The sequence below is a fragment of the Schistocerca nitens genome, chromosome 1 (assembly GCF_023898315.1).
Source record: "Schistocerca nitens isolate TAMUIC-IGC-003100 chromosome 1, iqSchNite1.1, whole genome shotgun sequence".
Taxonomy (NCBI): Eukaryota; Metazoa; Arthropoda; class Insecta; order Orthoptera; family Acrididae; genus Schistocerca; species Schistocerca nitens.
Genome location: NC_064614.1, coordinates 706,728,996 through 706,749,748, shown reverse-complemented (window position 1 = coordinate 706,749,748; position 20,753 = coordinate 706,728,996). Strand labels below are relative to the sequence as shown.

The window sequence follows — 20,753 nt, the reverse complement described above, 5'->3', positions numbered from 1 at the left end:
GTGCATAAATTCCTTTAGAAAAAATTCTTTTGGTAGTCCGCGCAACCACTCATGCAGTGCGTGGCATACCTCTTGATGAGAACGGAACTTCTTTCCTCCCATTGCGTCTTTGAGTGGTCCAAACATATGGAAATCACTTCGGGCAAGGTCTGGTGAGTATGGTGGATGAGGAAGACACTCAAAATGCAGGTCTCTGATTGTTGCAACTGTTGTACGGGCAGTGTGGGACCTAGCATTGTCATGTTGGTAGAGGACACCTGCTGACAGCAATCCACGTCGCTTTGATTTGATTGCAGGCCGCAGATGATTTTTTATGAGATCTGTGTATGATGCACTGGTGACAGTGGTCCCTCTAGGCATGTAATGTTCCAAAATGACGCCTTTTTCGTCCCAAAAGAGAGTCAGCATAAGCTTCCCTGCTGATGGTCCTGTTCGAATCTTCTTTCGTTTTGGTGATTAGGAATGGCGCCATTCCTTGCTCGCTCTCTTCATTTCCGATTGGTGCATGTGAACCCAGGTTTCGTCGCCAGTAACGATTCTTGCAAGGAAACCATCACCTTCTCGTTCAAAGCGCCGAAGAAGTTCTTCACAAGCATCAACACGTCGTTCTCTCATTTCAGGAGTCAGCTGCCGTGGCACCCATCTTGCAGACACTTTGTGAAATTGGAGCACATCATGCACAATGTGGTGTGCTGACCCATGACTAATCTATAAACATGCTGCAATGACGTTCAGTGGGACTCGGCGGTTTTCCTTCACTATGGCTTCAACTGCTGCAGTGTTCTGTGGAGTCACAACTCGTCGTGCCTGATCTGGACGAGGAGCACCTTTCACTGAAGTCACAACATTTGCGAAGTTCCTACTCCATTCGTAGACTTGGTGCTGTGAGAAACATGCATCACCGTACTGAACCTTTATTAGTCGATGAATTTCAATAGGTTTCACACCTTCACTACGCAAAAACCGAATAACAGAACGCTCTTCTTCCCTGGTGCAAGTCGCAAGTGGAGCGGTCATCTTTATACTGATACTGCGACGATATGTGTGCATCTGTACTATGCTGCCACCTACAGGCCATTCTGCACGCTGTTTGTAGCACGCTTACCAACTTACAGGATAACGCCGCGAAATTTCGATTTGTTATTACAAATTTAAGGTTTTCATTTGACTCACCCTCGTATATTTTCATGTTCTGCATACTTAGTTTTTTGTCTCATTCACTACTTGCTGGAAGCATCCAAGGAGTGGGAAAGAACGTGACTCCCCGATTCACGTCGGTGCCATATCGCGCCTACTGACTAGTCACGCTCTGTACACTGTCGACAGGTGCTGCCCCGCTGCGAGACGGTGTTCCACAAGTGCTTCTTCCAGGGCGCTCCCCTCAACTGCTGCCAAGAGATGTCGCTGCAGCGAGCGCCCGTCGGCTTCTGCTACTCCTTCAACTCGCTCACGTCTGAGACTAGGAGACACTGGTCTGTTAGTTCTCAGTAGAAGACGAGCTTTCTTGTAATTCCGTTGGAAAATGTTCACCTCATTCGTTTCGTTCTCGAAATCATAAATTAGTCTGAAATTTAAAGCGCCATCTTGTTGCACAGTCACATGCAGGGAACTAAAAAATATTGTAGCAAAAAATTACTCTTTTGATAGATACGAAGGCGAGCATAAGGTTTCTTGGTCAGGCGTAGAGATGTCGCTGATGTGAAGTCTCAGGGTATTACGTGCATTCGAGGGTGAACAGCTTTGTCATCCTGGCTCTCCCAAGGATACCAGTAGCTCTGAGGGAATGTCATCTCTCCTGGGGATGTGTTTCGACTTTGGTCTTTCAGTGTTCTCTCAGATTCACCTCGCAGTATCATATCTCAATCTCAGATTCTCTTTCCTCTTCCCTTCACACAATATTACCTTCAAGTTCATTTCCCTTGTATAGTCACTCTATATATTGAAACTTCCTGGCAGATTAAAACTGTGTGCCCGACCGAGACTCGAACTCGGGACCTTTGCCTTTCGCGGGCAAGTGCTCTACCAACTGAGCTACCGAAGCACGACTCACGCCCGGTACTCACAGCCTTACTTCTGCCAGTACCTCGTCTCCTACCTTCCAAACTTTACAGACGCTCTCCTGCGAACCTTGCAGAACTAGCACTCCTGAAAGAAAGGATATTGCGGAGACATGGCTTAGCCACAGCCTGGGGGATGTTTGCAGAATGAGATTTTCACTCTGCAGCGGAGTGTGCGCTGATATGAAACTTCCTGGCAGATTAAAACTGTGTGCCCGACCGAGACTCGAACTCGGGACCTTTGCCTTTCGCGGGCAAGTGCTCTACCAACTGAGCTACCGAAGCACGACTCACGCCCGGTACTCACAGCCTTAATTCTGCCAGTACCTCGTCTCCTACCTTCCAAACTTTACAGAAGCTCTCCTGCGAACCTTGCAGAACTAGCACTCCTGAAAGAAAGGATATTGCGGAGACATGGCTTAGCCACAGCCTGGGGGATGTTTCCAGAATGAGATTTTCACTCTGCAGCGGAGTGTGCGCTGATATGAAACTTCCTGGCAGATTAAAACTGTGTGCCCGACCGAGACTCGAACTCGGGACCTTTGCCTTTCGCGGGCAAGTGCTCTACCAACTGAGCTACCGAAGCACGACTCACGCCCGGTACTCACAGCCTTAATTCTGCCAGTACCTCGTCTCCTACCTTCCAAACTTTACAGAAGCTCTCCTGCGAACCTTGCAGAACTAGCACTCCTGAAAGAAAGGATATTGCGGAGACATGGCTTAGCCACAGCCTGGGGGATGTTTCCAGAATGAGATTTTCACTCTGCAGCGGAGTGTGCGCTGATATGAAACTTCCTGGCAGATTAAAACTGTGTGCCCGACCGAGACTCGAACTCGGGACCTTTGCCTTTCGCGGGCAAGTGCTCTACCAACTGAGCTACCGAAGCACGACTCACGCCCGGTACTCACAGCCTTACTTCTGCCAGTAACTCGTCTCCTACCTTCCAAACTTTACAGAAGCTCTCCTGCGAACCTTGCAGAACTAGCACTCCTGAAAGAAAGGATATTGCGGAGACATGGCTTAGCCACAGCCTGGGGGATGTTTCCAGAAAAAAGTAAGGCTGTGAGTACCGGGCGTGAGTCGTGCTTCGGTAGCTCAGTTGGCAGTCGGCTCTCAGCCGTGGCAGCGTGCGGACGGCCCCGCGCGCCGGCCAGTGCTCCGCTGCAGGCGTTGTTTACTTCCGCGTCGTAGCTTAAAGGCTTGTGTCCGTCCACCGTGAACAACATGTCGAGCGCTTACCGCCGTGCGACCCTTAAAGTTTCCTTCCCAGCTGAACATGCGCGACCTCGTGCACATGAAGTTGAAACGTTCGTACGTGAAGAAGTTCGTTTAGATCCTAACCACGTTATCGGAATCCATTTTTCGATCACGAGTAGTGTCGTTCATATTAAAATGACAAACACCGAGGTGTGTGAAGATGTTATTCGCCGCCATGCCAATGGACTTAAGTTCAAATACTCTGATGGTCACGTCGGAGCTGTAACACTTGAACTCGCAGAGTACGGTCAACGCACGATTAGGGTGTTTGAACTACCTTTTGAAGTGCCGAAGGACGAAGTTGTCTCTGCGTTACAACCATACGGTAACGTCATCGGTTACGTAGAGGAAAAATGGCAAACCTTCACGACCTACCATGTCCTTAATGGTGTGCGTCAGGTCAAAATTGAACTGAAAAAACATATTCCATCATACCTGACCATTGGCGGGGTGCGAGCCATTGTCATGTACGACTGCCAACCCCGAACATGTGCAGGTTGTGGACAAGAAGGCCACGTCCAATCCGCCTGCATGCGACGCCGCCTGATCCAGACGCCGGTCGGCGAGGAAGCGTCCCCAGCGGTGATGACTCAGATCCCTGTCACATACGCTAAGGTTGCCCAGGAAGGTAGCACGTCTACACAGAGTCTTCCTGCTCCGTTGACGTCGTCTGATCAGGTAGATGCAACCGCTCCTGAGATTCCTTCTGAGGTGCCCCAGACGCCAGATCCTAACCTGTCGAATCATCGCAGCACTGTGACTGAAAATGCTACTGAGATGGACGTTGATCCGGGAGTGGTACCTACTTCTGCTTTCCTTCAGACTGGTCCAGAGTCAGACGAAAGCCACCCGCAATCGGACTCTGAACGACATGTTAGAAAACAAGGGTCGACACGAAAGAGAAAGAAACGTAGCCGTACACCCCCTGATGAATCCATTCTACGGATGGATACCAGGGATGCAGACCCGAAGATGGACGACAAACCGCTCTTTGATGACCAAAAGTCTGATGCGAAAGACCCGCCACAGGCGACCACTGGCAACGAACACCCCTCCTTACTGACGCCGTCGCCCCCACAGGTCGACGTTGAAGAGAGCCTATCCGATGAGACGAAAACTACGTCTCCTCTCCACGTGGATGACGTGCACAGCCGATGCCCTACCGCAGTATCAGTCTCCTGGGCAGACGACGTGGAGATCGAAGGGACTGGGGTGGACGCTGCTGATGATGGGGCACCCCCATCGGTTGCGCCCGCGCCCGGAAACTCTCCACAATAGCAGCCTCTTCAGCGGACCGGCAAGATCGACGACCTCTCGCTCCTGAAGAAGAAGCCCCACCTGTGCCTGTGGGACTCCAACACCAGCATTATCGTGTCGCAACGATTAACCTCGCGACCATTCGTGCGCCCCACAAACTAGCGCTGCTCCGCGATATGATTTATGATGCGGACATAGATATTGCGCTTTTTCAGGAAGTGCATGTCGCCGATTTTTCACCACCACATGGCTTCACGGTGCATCTCTCTCCCGCTTCGGACACCGGTAGTGGTGTTGCCATCATCTTACGCGAAGGTCTTCCTACCGAAGATGTCCTATACCTCCCCAGCGGCAGAGGTATGGCCCTTCCTCTCTTTGGTGTACGCATCGTCAACATTTATGCGCCGTCGGGCTCCAGCTACCGTCGTGAACGCAATGCCTTCTTCGCGAATGAAGTCACACCCCTTGTTATGGGACCACACGATGACTGGGTCATGGGTGGAGACTTCAACTGCACCCAGCGACCTCAGGATCAATTGCCGCGTCACTCACCATGCGCAGCTCTGGAAACAGTCGTCACGCGGCTACAATTTGTCGACACGTGGAGACATGTTCACGGTGATCTTTTGGGCTTTACGTACTACACTGCGCACTCCTCTAGCCGACTGGATCGCATCTACATCTCGCGATCTCTAATTCAACACACTCGACAGGCTGAAATCTGGCCTGTTGCTTTCTCAGACCATGAGGCTTACTTCTGTGATGTTGTTCTCGCAAGACAGGCAGTATGGCACGGACGTGGTTTATGGAAACTGAACACGGCACTTCTTAATTCACCTGACTGTCGACTTCTAATAGAAGACACTTGGATTACATGTAATAGACGCCCACCCACGTATCCGTCTACCATATCCTGGTGGATCCAGTGTGCAAAACCTGCTCTTCGAAAAACTTTAATCCGGTATGGCAAAGATGTTGTCGCCTGGAGGAAGAGCACTATGGACTTTTACTACAGGATCCTACGAGAATGCTCCACGATGCCAGCCTCCCCAGAGCACCATACAAGGATGAACTAAGCTAAGGCCCAAATCTCCAATCTCATGCGACGGCGTTTGGAAGGAGCGATAGTACGATCTCGTACTGCTGATCGCATGCCTCATGAACATCCGTCGATGTACCATATCATCCAAGAACGACAAAATCGACGCCGAAAATTGATTCACGTCCTAACGGATCAAGAAGGGCGTCGCTACGTAACCCAATCTGCAATAGGGAATGTGCTTCACGCCCACTACCGGCAGCTCTACGCCGCAATTCCACATTCCCCAGAGTTGATCGAGGAAGTCTCACAGCTCAACTTCGGTGGTATCCCAGGAGATGCGGCGATTGACTTGATGTCGGAGGTGACTGATGAGGAAGTCCGCTATGCGATCCGGGCAGGAACCATCAATCGCTCCCCAGGACCCGACGGTCTTCCCCTCGAATTTTATCGCACCTTCCGTGATTTGTTAGAGTCCTCCTTCACCTCCATCTGTCGGGAACTGATGTCTCCGGAAGTACCCGTGCCGGACGCTTTCATGGAAGGAATTATTATTTCTGTACATAAACCGCACGGTGGCAACAATATCAGTGATTATCGGCCCCTCACCCTCCTTAACAGTGATATGAAAATCTTCACTCGCCTTTTGGCAGCACGACTTAAAAACGTTGCCCGATATGTTGTGTCGCCAGACCAAGCATCTTTGGGAGGAGATAATAATATTCGCACGGCTTTATGCCGCTACAGGGATATGATCGCCGTTACCCAGGCAGAACGCCTCTCTGGGGCACTTGCGTCTTTGGACTTTAGTCAAGCTTTTGATAGGGTTGACCATTCGTTCCTTACGGCCGTTCTCCACCATATGGGTTTCCCAGTCGCCGTTATCACGGTAATGATGCGCCTTCTGCGGGGTGCCTCATCCAGGATTATGTACAATGGCAGACTCACTCCACCGATAATAATAGGTCGATCTGTACGTCAAGGGTGCCCTCTATCAGCAATTTTGTACGCCTTTTCCTTGGAATCCTTGCTATGTGGACTAAGACAACGTTTGGTAGGGTTGTCCATAGATCGCTACCGATTCTGTTGCACGGCCTATGCTGACGATGTAGTCATCTGTTTACGTAATGCCGACGAGGTTCGAGCTGTTTTGACGTGGGTAGCGACTTATGGTGAGGCGTCGGGTAGCTCTTTAAACGTACGTAAGTCACAAGTTATGTTCACTGGCACGGGACTTCCCGTGGAGTGCGTTACACCTCTCACCATCGTTGATACCATTCGTTGTTTGGGAATAGATTTTTCATCTGATCTCCGGCGTTCAGCCACCATCAACTGCCGACGCCTCCTTTTAATGATCAGAGCAGGTCTTATGGACCATCGCCTTCGATCCCTAGATATTCTCCAACGAGCTCGATATGTCAATACATATATCGCATCCCGAGTTTCCCATGTAGCGCAAGTTCTACCTTTCCCGCTTACTGTGGCACGTCGCATGTTGGCAGCGATGGCATCTTTCGTCAGCTCTGGGATGTTGTTCAGAGTTAACTATACAACCCTTACTCTTCCCCGTGAACGAGGTGGGATAGGTCTGTTTCACGTGCCGGATAGAGCTCGCGCCCTATTTATCAGCTCCCAGATGACGGTATGGACACGTTGCCCAACGAGCCTCGCTGGTCTCCTCCTGTCGGCATAATCGCCGGTCTCACTATCAGCCCCAGTGATGATCTCGGATGTTCCGACCCAGTTCCATTATATCCGGTACTTCTTTATGGAACTCAGTTATCTACGCCTCACCTTACCAAGACCGCTTTTACTCAAGACAAAGGCAGTATACAATGTCCTCCAATTAGGTCGTCCACCTAACCCGATTGAACAAAAGTTCCCCCAGGTTGACTGGCGTCATGTATGGCGCGCGGTGTTCGCCTGTTACCTTGACACGAATGTTCAATCTGTCTGGTACTTAACTGTCAATGGTAAGCAAATCAACCAATTTCGCCTTCATCGTATCCACCTCGCCCAATCACCTCTATGCTCCGCGTGTGGAGTGCCAGACAATGATGAACATCGGTTTGTTTGCGGACCGGCGGCGGAGGTTTGGCACTTGGTTCGACGTATTGTCGCTTTTCTAACGCGGGACATTCCGGATCGGATTACTCCCCCATCATTATTATTTCCGGAACGTGAATATTTTCCTCGGACAAAGACCAATGCTGTGAATTGGATTCGCGGACATGCCATTCACTACTTATTTGGACAAACTGTAGACACTGTACTCGATTGTTGGACATACCTCAATGACCGTCATTATGTCGTTGTCCGTCACCCAAAATACAGACAATTTTTCTCGAACTTCCTTGTGAGTGCTTTCCACGAGCCGCCTCGCAGCTGGAATGTGTTAAGCCAAGAGAGAAGAAGGTTTCCTGTTTGAACCAATGAACATTTCTGAACAATTGAACGGAACACATCAATTTCGAGAAGACGTGACTCAACATATTACCAGCGGGGCGCAGACGGTCTCTGATCAATTACACACAAAAAAAAAGAAACTAAATAAATAAATGTAAAACAAAAAAAATTAAAATAAAATTCAGGAAAATGAAAAAAAAAAGTTTGTAGAGCACTTGCCCGCGAAAGGCAAAGGTCCCGAGTTCGGGTCTCGGTCGGGCACACAGTTTTAATCTGCCAGGAAGTTTCATATCAGCGCACACTCCGCTGCAGAGTGAAAATCTCATTCTGGAAACATCCCCCAGGCTGTGGCTAAGCCATGTCTCCGCAATATCCTTTCTTTCAGGAGTGCTAGTTCTGCAAGGTTCGCAGGAGAGCTTCTGTAAAGTTTGGAAGGTAGGAGACGAGGTACTGGCAGAAGTAAGGCTGTGAGTACCAGGCGTGAGTCGTGCTTCGTTAGCTCAGTTGGTAGAGCACTTGCCCGCGAAAGGCAAAGGTCCCGAGTTCGAGTCTCGGTCGGGCACACAGTTTTAATCTGCCAGGAAGTTTCATATCAGCGCACACTCCGCTGCAGAGTGAAAATCTCATTCTGGAAACATCCCCCAGGCCGTGGCTAAGCCATGTCTCCGCAATATCCTTTCTTTCAGGAGTGCTAGTTCTGCAAGGTTCGCAGGAGAGCTTCTGTAAAGTTTGGAAGGTAGGAGACGAGTTACTGGCAGAAGTAAGGCTGTGAGTACCGGGCGTGAGTCGTGCTTCGGTAGCTCAGTTGGTAGAGCACTTGCCCGCGAAAGGCAAAGGTCCCGAGTTCGAGTCTCGGTCGGGCACACAGTTTTAATTTGCCAGGAAGTTTCATATCAGCGCACACTCCGCTGCAAAGTGAAATATCTCATTCTGGAAACATCCCCCAGGCTGTGGCTAAGCCATGTCTCCGCAATATCCTTTCTTTCAGGAGTGCTAGTTCTGCAAGGTTCGCAGGAGAGCTTCTGTAAAGTTTGGAAGGTAGGAGACGAGGTACTGGCAGAAGTAAGGCTGTGAGTACCGGGCGTGAGTCGTGCTTCGGTAGCTCAGTTGGTAGAGCACTTGCCAGCGAAAGGCAAAGGTCCCGAGTTCGAGTCTCGGTCGGGTACACAGTTTTAATCTGCCAGGAAGTTTCATATCAGCGCACACTCCGCTGCAGAGTGAAAATCTCATTCTGGAAACATCCCCCAGGCTGTGGCTAAGCCATGTCTCCGCAATATCCTTTCTTTCAGGAGTGCTAGTTCTGCAAGGTTCGCAGGAGAGCTTCTGTAAAGTTTGGAAGGTAGGAGACGAGTTACTGGCAGAAGTAAGGCTGTGAGTACCGGGCGTGAGTCGTGCTTCGGTAGCTCAGTTGGTAGAGCACTTGCCCGCGAAAGGCAAAGGTCCCGAGTTCGAGTCTCGGTCGGGCACACAGTTTTAATCTGCCAGGAAGTTTCATATCAGCGCACACTCCGCTGCAGAGTGAAAATCTCATTCTGGAAACATCCCCCAGGCCGTGGCTAAGCCATGTCTCCGCAATATCCTTTCTTTCAGGAGTGCTAGTTCTGCAAGGTTCGCAGGAGAGCTTCTGTAAAGTTTGGAAGGTAGGAGACGAGTTACTGGCAGAAGTAAGGCTGTGAGTACCGGGCGTGAGTCGTGCTTCGGTAGCTCAGTTGGTAGAGCACTTGCCCGCGAAAGGCAAAGGTCCCGAGTTCGAGTCTCGGTCGGGCACACAGTTTTAATTTGCCAGGAAGTTTCATATCAGCGCACACTCCGCTGCAAAGTGAAATATCTCATTCTGGAAACATCCCCCAGGCTGTGGCTAAGCCATGTCTCCGCAATATCCTTTCTTTCAGGAGTGCTAGTTCTGCAAGGTTCGCAGGAGAGCTTCTGTAAAGTTTGGAAGGTAGGAGACGAGGTACTGGCAGAAGTAAGGCTGTGAGTACCGGGCGTGAGTCGTGCTTCGGTAGCTCAGTTGGTAGAGCACTTGCCCGCGAAAGGCAAAGGTCCCGAGTTCGAGTCTCGGTCGGGTACACAGTTTTAATCTGCCAGGAAGTTTCATATCAGCGCACACTCCGCTGCAGAGTGAAAATCTCATTCTGGAAACATCCCCCAGGCTGTGGCTAAGCCATGTCTCCGCAATATCCTTTCTTTCAGGAGTGCTAGTTCTGCAAGGTTCGCAGGAGAGCTTCTGTAAAGTTTGGAAGGTAGGAGACGAGTTACTGGCAGAAGTAAGGCTGTGAGTACCGGGCGTGAGTCGTGCTTCGGTAGCTCAGTTGGTAGAGCACTTGCCCGCGAAAGGCAAAGGTCCCGAGTTCGAGTCTCGGTCGGGCACACAGTTTTAATCTGCCAGGAAGTTTCATATCAGCGCACACTCCGCTGCAGAGTGAAAATCTCATTCTGGACTCTATATATTCCTTGCATCTTTGTTTTCCCCTCTTTGCTTAGTACTGGTTTTCCATCCGAGCTTTTGATATTCATACGGCTGCATTTCTTTTCTCCAAACGACTCACCTTTTCTTATAGGCGGTATCTGTTTCTTCCATTATATTTGTATTTCATCAAAACGTTCAGTCAATCTTATAGAAAAATTCTACTTGCATATTAATCTATTTTAGTACTTGAAAACTCACAAAATATATGCGGATCCCGTGGACAAAGATACGCAGATTGTTCAGAAATATTATCTGAGTGTTTTAGGTATAAGAGACCAGTTATCTCTGGTAGATAATTACAAAATTATGTATACTATAGGCCATTAAAATTGCTACACCAAGAAGAAATGGAGATGATAAAACGGGTATTCATTGGACAAATATATTATACTAGAACTGACATGTGATTGCATTTTCACGCAATTTGGGTGCATAGATCCTGAGAAATCAGTACCCAAAAAAATGGTTCAAATGGCTCTGAGCACTATGGGACTCAACTGCTGTGGTCATAAGTCCCCTAGAACTTAGAACTACTTAAACCCAACTAACCTAAGGACATCACACACACCCATGCGCGAGGCAGGATTCGAACCTGCCACCGTAGCGGTCGTGCGGTTCCAGACTGTAGCGCCTTTAACCGCTCGGCCACTCCGGCCGGCCTATCAGTACCCAGAACAACCACCTCTGGCCGTAATAACAGAATTGATACGCCTGGGCATTGAGTCAAACAGAGCTTGGATGGCGTGTACAGGTACAGCTGCCCATGCAGCTTCAACACGATACCACAGTTCATCAAGAGTAGTGACTGGCGTATTGTGACGAGCCAGTTGCTCGGACACCATTGACCAGACGTTTTCAATTGGTGATAGATCTAGAAAATGTGCTGGCCAGGGCAGCAGTCGAACACTTTCTGTATCCAGAAAGGCCCATACAGGACCTGCAACATGCAGTCGTGTATTATCCTGCTGAAACGTAGGGTTTCGCAGGGATCGAATGAAGGGTAGAGCCACGGGTCGTAACACATCTGAAATGTAACGTCCACTGTTCAAAATGCCGTCAAAGCGAACAAGAGGGGGCCGAGACGTGTAACCAATGGCACCGCATACCATCACACCGGGTGATACGCCAGTGTGGCGATGACGAATACACGTTTCCAATGTGCGTTCACCGCGATGTCGCCAAACACGGATGCGACCATCATGATGCTGTAAACAGAACCTGGATTCATCCGAAAAAATGACGTTTTTCCATTCATGCACCCAGGTTTGTCGTTGAGTACACCATCACAGGAGCTCCTGTCTGTGATGCAGCATCAAGGGCAACCGCAGCCATGGTCTCCGAGCTGCTGCAAACGTCGTCGAACCGTTCGCGCAGATGGTTATTGTCTTGCAAACGTCCCCATCTGTTGACTCAGGGATCGAGACGTGGCTGCATGATCCGTTACAGCCATACGGGTAAGATGCCTGTCATCTCGACTGCTAGTGATACTGGCCGTTGGGATCCAGCACGGCGTTCCGTATTACCCTCCTGAACCCACCGATTCCATATTCTGCTAACAGTCATTGGATCTCGACCAACGCGAGCAGCAATGTCACGATACGATAAACCGCAATCGCGATAGGCTACAATCCGACCTTTATCAAAGTCGGAAACGTGATGGTACACATTTCTCCTCCTTACACGAGGCATCACAACAACTTTTCACCAGGCAACGCCGGTCAACTGCTTTTTGTGTATGAGAAATCGGTTGGAAACGTTCCTCATGTCAGCACGTTGTAGGTGTCGCCACCGGCGCCACCCTTGTGTGAATGCTCTGAAAATCTAATCATTTGCATATCACAACATCTTCTTCCTGTCGGTTAAATTTCGCGTCTATAGCTCGTCACCTTCGTGGTGTAGCTACTTTTAATGGCCAGTTGTGTAATTATGATATTTTCGGTTTGTTACTACAAATTACTTTGGTTTCATGTAAACAAACTGAAAATAGTGATAAAGCCTTTAATACATTATTCAAAACTCAGAACACAGAGCGCAAAGTAAGTCAACAACACTCAGACAGATGCAAAACTACTGCAATGTGGTGCAGTTGAGGGTCAAGGGTGAAGTGTGCATTACTTTTGTCAGTAGCAAAAACCGTAAATAAATGAAATAAGTGTGTTTCCAAAGCAGACAAACAGAGCGTACTGTGGAAATCTGTAATATTGTGAAGATATTTCTAGTAGATTTCGGATTCAAAGATAAACGAGATAAGAAATCTAACGGCATGCTATAAAGAGCTATAGGGGATCACGAATCATTTACAACAAACCAGCTAAGTACCTGGCCTTGCCCATACATGTACTCGCATTTATTACAGCTATATTCGTCCATCTCCTTCTTCCCGCTCTCTCTGTCCACCTACTTCTGCCTCTCTCTCTGCCCATCTCCTTTCTCTGCTCATCTCGTAGTCCACCCTCTGTCTGTCCATCTCCTCTTCTTTCTCTGTCCACTTCGTCCTCCCCAAGTCTCCGTCCGTCTTCTCCTCCCCCACTCTTAGTCCATCTCCTCCCTCTCCCTCTCTGGCCATCTCCTCCTGTTTCCTTTCTCTGTCCATCTCCTTGTCCCCCATATGTGTCCACCTACTCATTCCTCCCCCCCTCCCCTCCCCCTTGCCTATCCATCTCTTCGTCCCCTTTCCCTGTCCTCGTTATCACCCCCATCCCAAAAGGTTTTTGCTGGTTCTTACGACCACAGTAATTCTTTCCAAATAGGAAGTAATATGTGTACCAAGTTTGGTTGTAGTCGATCGAAGTGTTAAGAACCAGCTTTTTGCCAACGGTGTTGCCGCATATGTACATGTCACATACATTTAACAAATTTCACACATATTTCACCTTTATCTCTAGCGAATTTCGCCCTGTAGTTTCTTTTTCACGCAGCTCAATGTCTATGACGTCATATCTTCTGGACTCTGTGTCGTACAATGATGTGTTTTTACGCGTACATTCAGTGGATATGTAAATATGTACTGCGAATAGAGTGATTAGTAAAGAAGTAATAAATTTAAAGGTTATGCCTGTTTCGGCAGTTTTACTGCTTGAACGGCGAAAATGAAATAAGCGATGACCTATTTTCCTTTTGCCGCGCGGTGTAGCCGTGCGGTTTGAGGCGTCTTGTCATGGTTCGCGCGGCTGCCCCGTCGGAGGTTCGAGTCCTCCCTCAGGCATGGGTGTGTGTGTGTGTGTGTGTGTTGTCCTTAGCTAAGTTAGTTTAAGTTAGATTAAGTAGAGCGTAAGCCTAGGGACCGATGTCCTCAGCAGTTTGGTCCCATAGCGAGGGAGAAAAAGTACGCAAACGTTTAAAATTATGCGTTAAGTTTGCTGCACTTGACTAAGTGTTCTCATTCTCAAATACTGGATGAATATTGTCTGGCTATTTGTGAGTTATGAGCTTCACTTATTCTTCCTCCGTACCCTTATCATAGTTTGATGGTCCCTGTCCCCACTAGGCACGAAATGATATGTATACCAAGTACAGTACAAATCTACCCAGTGGTTTAGGAGGACATGTGGAACGTATGTACAAGTGTACACCAGAGTAAAACATGCTCTTACCACGGTTCAAAAAAAAAAAAAAAAAAAAGGAAGGGAACTAGCTTTTCGACTTCCGTGGCAGCTTCAGAGATATTTAAATCAAAAAATCTTGACATATTCGCTCCTTTTCAATCGTTAGTATTACGAGTAGTACACATGTCATTTAATATGATGCACTGTGTCAAGTACAGCAACATGATACATGATGCAATGTCATATAACACGACACATTCCATCATGTCATCCAGCATGGCATTTGTCATGTCACGCAGTATGGTACAATGTGTTATTAAACTTGCATCCCCACTCTGAGGTACTTCCTATTATAGATGCGCCTCCACTCTCGGATACTTACTATTGTAGATGAATCCCACTCTTCGGAAGCACATAAATTTATGTCTCTTTGTCCCTGCATCCTTCACCATTCGTGTAACAGGGTTTGGTGGAGGGGAGAAATGGTCGCCTCGATGAAAAATCCAATCAAGCCCGACCCCTTCCCAGAAATCAAAAAATTATCTTAGCGGGCCACCAGAAACAAATCCATTCCCATAAATTTTATCCACACAGAAAAACTTTTTTAGCTATTGCATGTAAGCTCTTCAGACATATTACATTATATATTGTTTATTATGGCTGGCGAATCTTCCGGATTTTGGGCACATGAACATGGATTTTAGGCTATATATTGCAAGCAGCAGGTGTGCCAACACCTTGCTGCTAAGAGAGCTTGTTGTGTCGGGGAAGTAAGATAAACTTGTAAAAAAATCGCGGATACGTCAACTTAGTTCCCTACTTTTACGTCCTTACCTCTACCCAGGATATACTGGCCTGTTTTTGTGCTATGATAGTAGCATTTTTCATTCTGGTTTCCAAGTTTTACTCTACTATTATTTTGACATTGGACACGCACAGCTTGGAAACCGATGCAGACTGCTGTTGACTCGGGCGACAACTGATCCGGTACAGGTTTTTTCTTTTTTTTTAATTGTCTTTCAAACCATGTTGCTTGAGTTAGGCATCGTTAGCCTGGCTCCGCGTGATGTGGTTGAACCTCTATAGTATAGCCTCGTGTCCTCAGGGCACACAAGACTCATCAGCACTTCAAGATCACATGCCCGCGGGAAGTTTTTGTTTCATTTTTTAAATTTGTTAGTTTTTATTGTTTTGTTTTCTATTTTTTTAATTTCTTAAAATTTTGTTTTATATTTGTTGTTCTTTTTTAAGTTTTTTTGTTTTATAGTAAGACATATTTAATTCGTGTACAGTTGAGATCGTATACGCAAACATATGAAGAAAAAACCATAAATACTTAATAGAGTGGACAAAATAACAGCAGCTATAAATATGATACCAAACGAAATATTAAATACTGTGTGAAGTTTAGATAGTAATGTAAGCACATACGTAGTTTACACTACGTAGATAAACTTACGATACAACCATACTATATAAGAAACTTACTTAAAACCTTACTATATTGTGAGCGGAACAATTCGTGCAACAAATAATAAGCTATTGAAAAGCGAACATCTTGTTATTATCTCTTATCTTAAACTTCTTATCGTTGTTTATTTAAAGTACGAAATGATAAAAAAATTGAAAATTAATAAACTGCCGTTAGAAAAACTCTAGTGATTAAGTTCTGCGTGAAATGTTGGGACAATTAATTAAGTATAACTGCCTGAAGTAAGCAAACGAACTGCGAAACAGTTAATGCGCAACAAAATAGCACCAGCTTTTCAATTCTGTACGAGTACTGACGAACTTGAGGTCATTTTATTCAAAGTAAATTTTCTAAATGATAGCACAGTAGTTTTTGAAAAAAAATGGAATACAAAATTTTCTGTCTGTTAGATATTAGGTGACCTTTCTTCTGACAATTATTTTTACAGTAATTTTATTGTTGGTTTAACTTTACACGTGGTCATCGATATAGCTTTAAATGCTCCATCAAACAGTCTATCATCTTTTAGCGGCCTGGGCATAACCCTGTTTGGCACGTACGTCGCTTGAACGTCCAAACAGTTTTCTATGGTTTTAAGCCACTGGTGAATAATATCTGAAATTAGGAAGATAATAAACTCTCTCAAGAATAAAATCTCACATGGTATTGATGGCATTTCCAGCAGGATAATAAAAGGTTGTTCCCAAGAAATAAGTGGGATTCTTAGCCACATAAGTAACAGCTCTCTGAAGTAGGGTATTTTCCCAGATAGACTGAAGTATGCCATTGTTATACCACTGCATAAAAAAGGGGATACGTCTCATGTCAACAACTACTGCCCAATCTCTCTTCTGACTGCCTTATCCAAAATTCTTGAAAAAGTAATGTATTGTAGAGTAGCTTCACACCTTTGTAAAAATAAAGCTTTAACAAAATGTCAGTTTGGTTTCCTGAAGGGTTTTTCAACGGAAAATGCTATATATATTTTCACTAATGAAATATTAAATGCCCTGAGTAACCGGAAGTCACCCGTTGGGATTTTTTGTGATCTACCAAAGGCTTTTGATTGACTAAATCATGGAATACTTCTAGATAAGCTCAAGTACTGTGGTATGAATGGGACAGTGCTAAAATGGTTTAAATCATACCTAACTGGAAGAGTGCAGAAAGTTGAAATAAACAGTTCACATAATATGCAAAAAACTGGTGACTTCTCAAATTGGGGAACAATCAAGAATATGGTGCCGCAAGGTTCGGTCTGGGGTCCCCTGCTGTTCTTAATACATATTAATGACTTGCCATTCTATATTCTCGAAGATGCAAAGCTGGTACTTTTTGCTGATGATACAAGTATAGCTATCACACCCCACAGCCAAGAATTAACTGATGAAATGTAAACGATGTTTTTCAGAAAATCATTAAGTGGTTTTCTGCAAATGGGCTCTCATTAAACTTTGACAAAACACAGTATATACAGTTCCACACAGTAAATGGAAAGACCCCATTAATAAATATAGACTTCGATCAGAACTCGGTAGCTAAGGTAGAATATTCAAAATTTCTAGGTGTATGCATTGATGAGGGGTTGAACTGGAAAAAACACGCTGAGGATCTGCTGAAACGTTTGAGTTCAGCTACTTATGCTATTAGGGTCATTGCAAATTTTGGCGATATACATCTGAGTAAATAAGCTTACCACGCCTATTTTCATTCTCTGCTTCCGTATGGCATCATATTCTGGGGTAACTCATCATTGAGTAAAAGAGTGTTCATTGCACAAAAGCGTGTAATCAGAATAATTGCTAGTGCTCATCCAAGATCATCCTGCAGACACTTATTTAAAAGAGCTAGAAATCTTCACTGTAGCCTCACAATATATATATTAACTTATGAAATTTGTTATTAACAATACGGACGATTTCAAAAGTAATAGCAGTGTACATGGCTACAACACTAGGAGAAAGGATGATCTTCACTATTCAAGGTTAAATCTAACTTTGGCTCAGAAGGGGGTAAATTATGCTGCCACAAAAGTCTTTCGTCACTTACTTAATAGCATCAAAAGTCTGACAGATAGCCATATAGCATTTAAAAGGAAATTAAAAGAATTTCTTAATGGCAACTCCTTCTACTCATTAGATGAAGTTTTGGATATAGTAAGTCGGTAATTTCCCAACCTCCACAAAAAAAATTATTGAGTGTCATGTAATATTTTGTCTAATGTAATATCTTGTATAGACACTTTTTATTAACCTGACACGTTCCACATCATTACGAAGTGTCGTATTCATGATCTATGGAACAAGCACTAATCTAATCTAATCTAATCTTTAACATGTAAACAATGAAACGATAATCGACTGTAGTAAACATTTTTCTTTAAATATAGACAAATACAGCGCTTATATTACAACGCTTTTCTATGAAAAAGAGTTTCATGTGCAAACACGTGTTTTTTCGCTCATAAGACCCAAACGTTGAAAGATTTTTGCAGACGCTTCTTATAATTACCGTTAAGAATATATTCTCTATTATCATCTATATCACTTTCAACGATTTCAGAACGTGCAATCCGCGTAAAACCGGATTTTATACGTATCTTACGTGCAACTGTAGACCTCTTATTGTGGCACCGGATAAACCTTTCACAAAACAACTCGACGACCTTTAATTACATGTTTTTGTCTACCTTCTTACAAATTTTGAATTAAATCGCACAAGTCTGAAACGTAGATTGATGCACGTTACAAAAGCCACAAAAAGTATTTTTTGTACTTAAAATTAGAATGAAGCTAGATTTTTGAAAGCACGTTTTCAATTTTATCATAATAATACGCTTTTTATTTATTTGGATCGTTTTAAACCGTTTCTGAGCATTTAGTTCACGTAATTTTTTGTGTTATATTTAGCTCGACTTTAAAACATCGTGTCTCGACAGCGAATAAAGGTTATTGGATTGATATTTTTTTACCTTATCTATTTGTCTACTTTCGTGCAAGCTTTGAGCCAATCCGTAGACGTTTAAAGTATCGAAGTGGAGCGCTTCAAAAACTTCCCAGAAAAACATGTAGGATCAAAACGAAGCAAGTTTTTTTTTTTGTTTCCTTCAAATTGTTAAACTTTATCTTAGACCAATGTCTGGTACACCGGTGGACCACATTTGAGGCCTCGGTCTGGCTCCAGTCCGGATTTATTTAAGGTTGACACACAAATGGTGCCACTGTCTGAGCAGTAATTTCAGCCCAATTAAAATCTTTTGCAAAAGGAATTAATCGACTGGCACAATTTGCCTGGACGCCACCTCCAGTACGTCATTCAAACATTACGTAATATAAGTCAAATGTTCGAAATGCTATACAAACGGCCAAAAACTTATTATCCCATGTTCCTAGATCGGATAGAAAGTGAGCACCAAGCGCTGCCCCCCTCCCTCACCCACTCCAAACCATGGTTCTGCGCGCGTGCTTTTCATGCGAATTTGAATTCCATATCCTTATTCTTCATGTCTACATATTTGTAACCCTCCGAATTGTATGGCGATGTGTAACGTAACTATGTCGGTGCTTGAGAAACAGTGTACTGTAATCTAGTTTCGAGTTATAAGAGTTGTCCACACATGGAGCACCCTCTCATTCAGCATGACTGCCAGATAAAGACGAGCCTTGCGACATCTGCAACAATCCGACGCCTTCTGTTCACTGTTATCGACCGTCCTCCAAACAGTCGTGATTTTCATTGTTTCCAAAACTTAAAGAACACCTTCGAGGACTTCAGCTTGATAGTGACGAGGCGTTGCGAGCAGCGGTGACGTCACTCCTTCAACAGAGTCGAACGTTCTACAGTGACGGTATCAACAAACTGGTCTATCGTTGGGAGAAATGTGTTCGTCGCAAGCGTGACATGTTGAGCAATAAGTTTGTAGGTATTAAGAATAAAGATGTGGAATGTTATTAACGTTTGTGCCCTCTAAAAAGCCTTATTAAATTTCACATTAAAAATTCGGAGGCATTACTTTTCAACACGCTCTCGTATGTGCAGACTGCTCAGAGAACCCGCATGAACAAGCACGTAAACATTGTCGAGGGTTTTCGGATTCATCTTGTGTATGCAGAATGAAACAAAACGATAATGAGTAACTCAGAAGCATCGCAGGGAGTTTGTTGGGTTACAAACTGAGCGTAGGAAGAAATTCGACTTCATCCAACGACGCCACTGAACTCTGAAACTATAGGGGTAAACGCCCACTTTTAAGTCATCCTTTTGGCAAGTGATCTGAGTCTTTATGCAGGGGACTGCTTGTTATGGAGAAGTAAAAACCTAGCTGACAAACAAAAGCTGAACGAAGCGAAAATGAGCGTAAGGAGAGTAATTATTTTGGAAGTACGAGGTTGTCAACCGACTTGAGTAAAATTCCTAAGACATTTTGGTCGTATGTAAAATCAATAAGTGGGTCAAAATCATGTATTCATTCCCTCAGCGACCACTCCTGCACCGAATCGGAAGGTAACAGACAGAAGCCCGAAATACTGCATTCGGTCTTCCGAAGTTGTTTCACCGCGGAATATCGTAATACTGTCCCTCCTTTCAATCGTCGTACGAACATCCAAATGGCAGACATTGAGATAACCGATCGCGGAATTGAAAAGCAGCTACAATCGCTTAGTAGTGGAAAGGCTTCAGGACCTGATGAGATACCAGTAAGATTCTATAAAGATTATGCGAAAGAGCTTGCTCCCCTTCTAACAGTAATTTATCGTAGAACGTTTGAGCAACGAAAGGTACCTAACGACTGGAAAAAATCACAGGTCATTCCCATTTTTAAGAAAAGCCGTAAGGCAGATCCACGCAATTATAGACCTATATCGTTGACGTCAATCTGTTGTAGAATTATGAAACATGTTTTATGCTCAATAATTGTAACGTTCTTGGAAAATGAACATCTCCTCTATAAAAATCAACATGGATTCCGCAAACAGAGATCCTGCAAAACTCAGCTCGCTCTGTTCCTCCATGAGATCCACAGCGCAGTGGACAACGGCGCTCAGGTTGATGCCGTGTTCCTTGATTTCAGTAAGGCATTTGACACCGTCCCGCATCGCTGTTTAATCCAAAAATTACGAGCTTACGGAGTATCGGAGCAGACTTGCGATTGGATTTAAGACTTTCTTGCAGATAGAACTCAACAAGTCGCACTTAACGGAACTAAATCGACAGATGTAAAGCGGGGTGTGATAGGACCGTTGCTGTTTA

General features: G+C 45.3%; 1 protein-coding gene across 1 annotated transcript in view; it reads left to right on the top strand.

Annotated features, from left to right (window-relative positions):
• The window catches only part of LOC126195824 (sodium channel protein Nach-like), a 168,871-nt gene that overhangs the window by 30,508 nt on the left and 117,610 nt on the right, over positions 1-20,753 (top strand). The window contains exon 4 of the mRNA XM_049934516.1: positions 1,327-1,476. Within this exon, the coding sequence (XP_049790473.1) occupies positions 1,327-1,476 (150 nt within the window). The remainder of the gene's footprint in view (positions 1-1,326; positions 1,477-20,753) is intronic.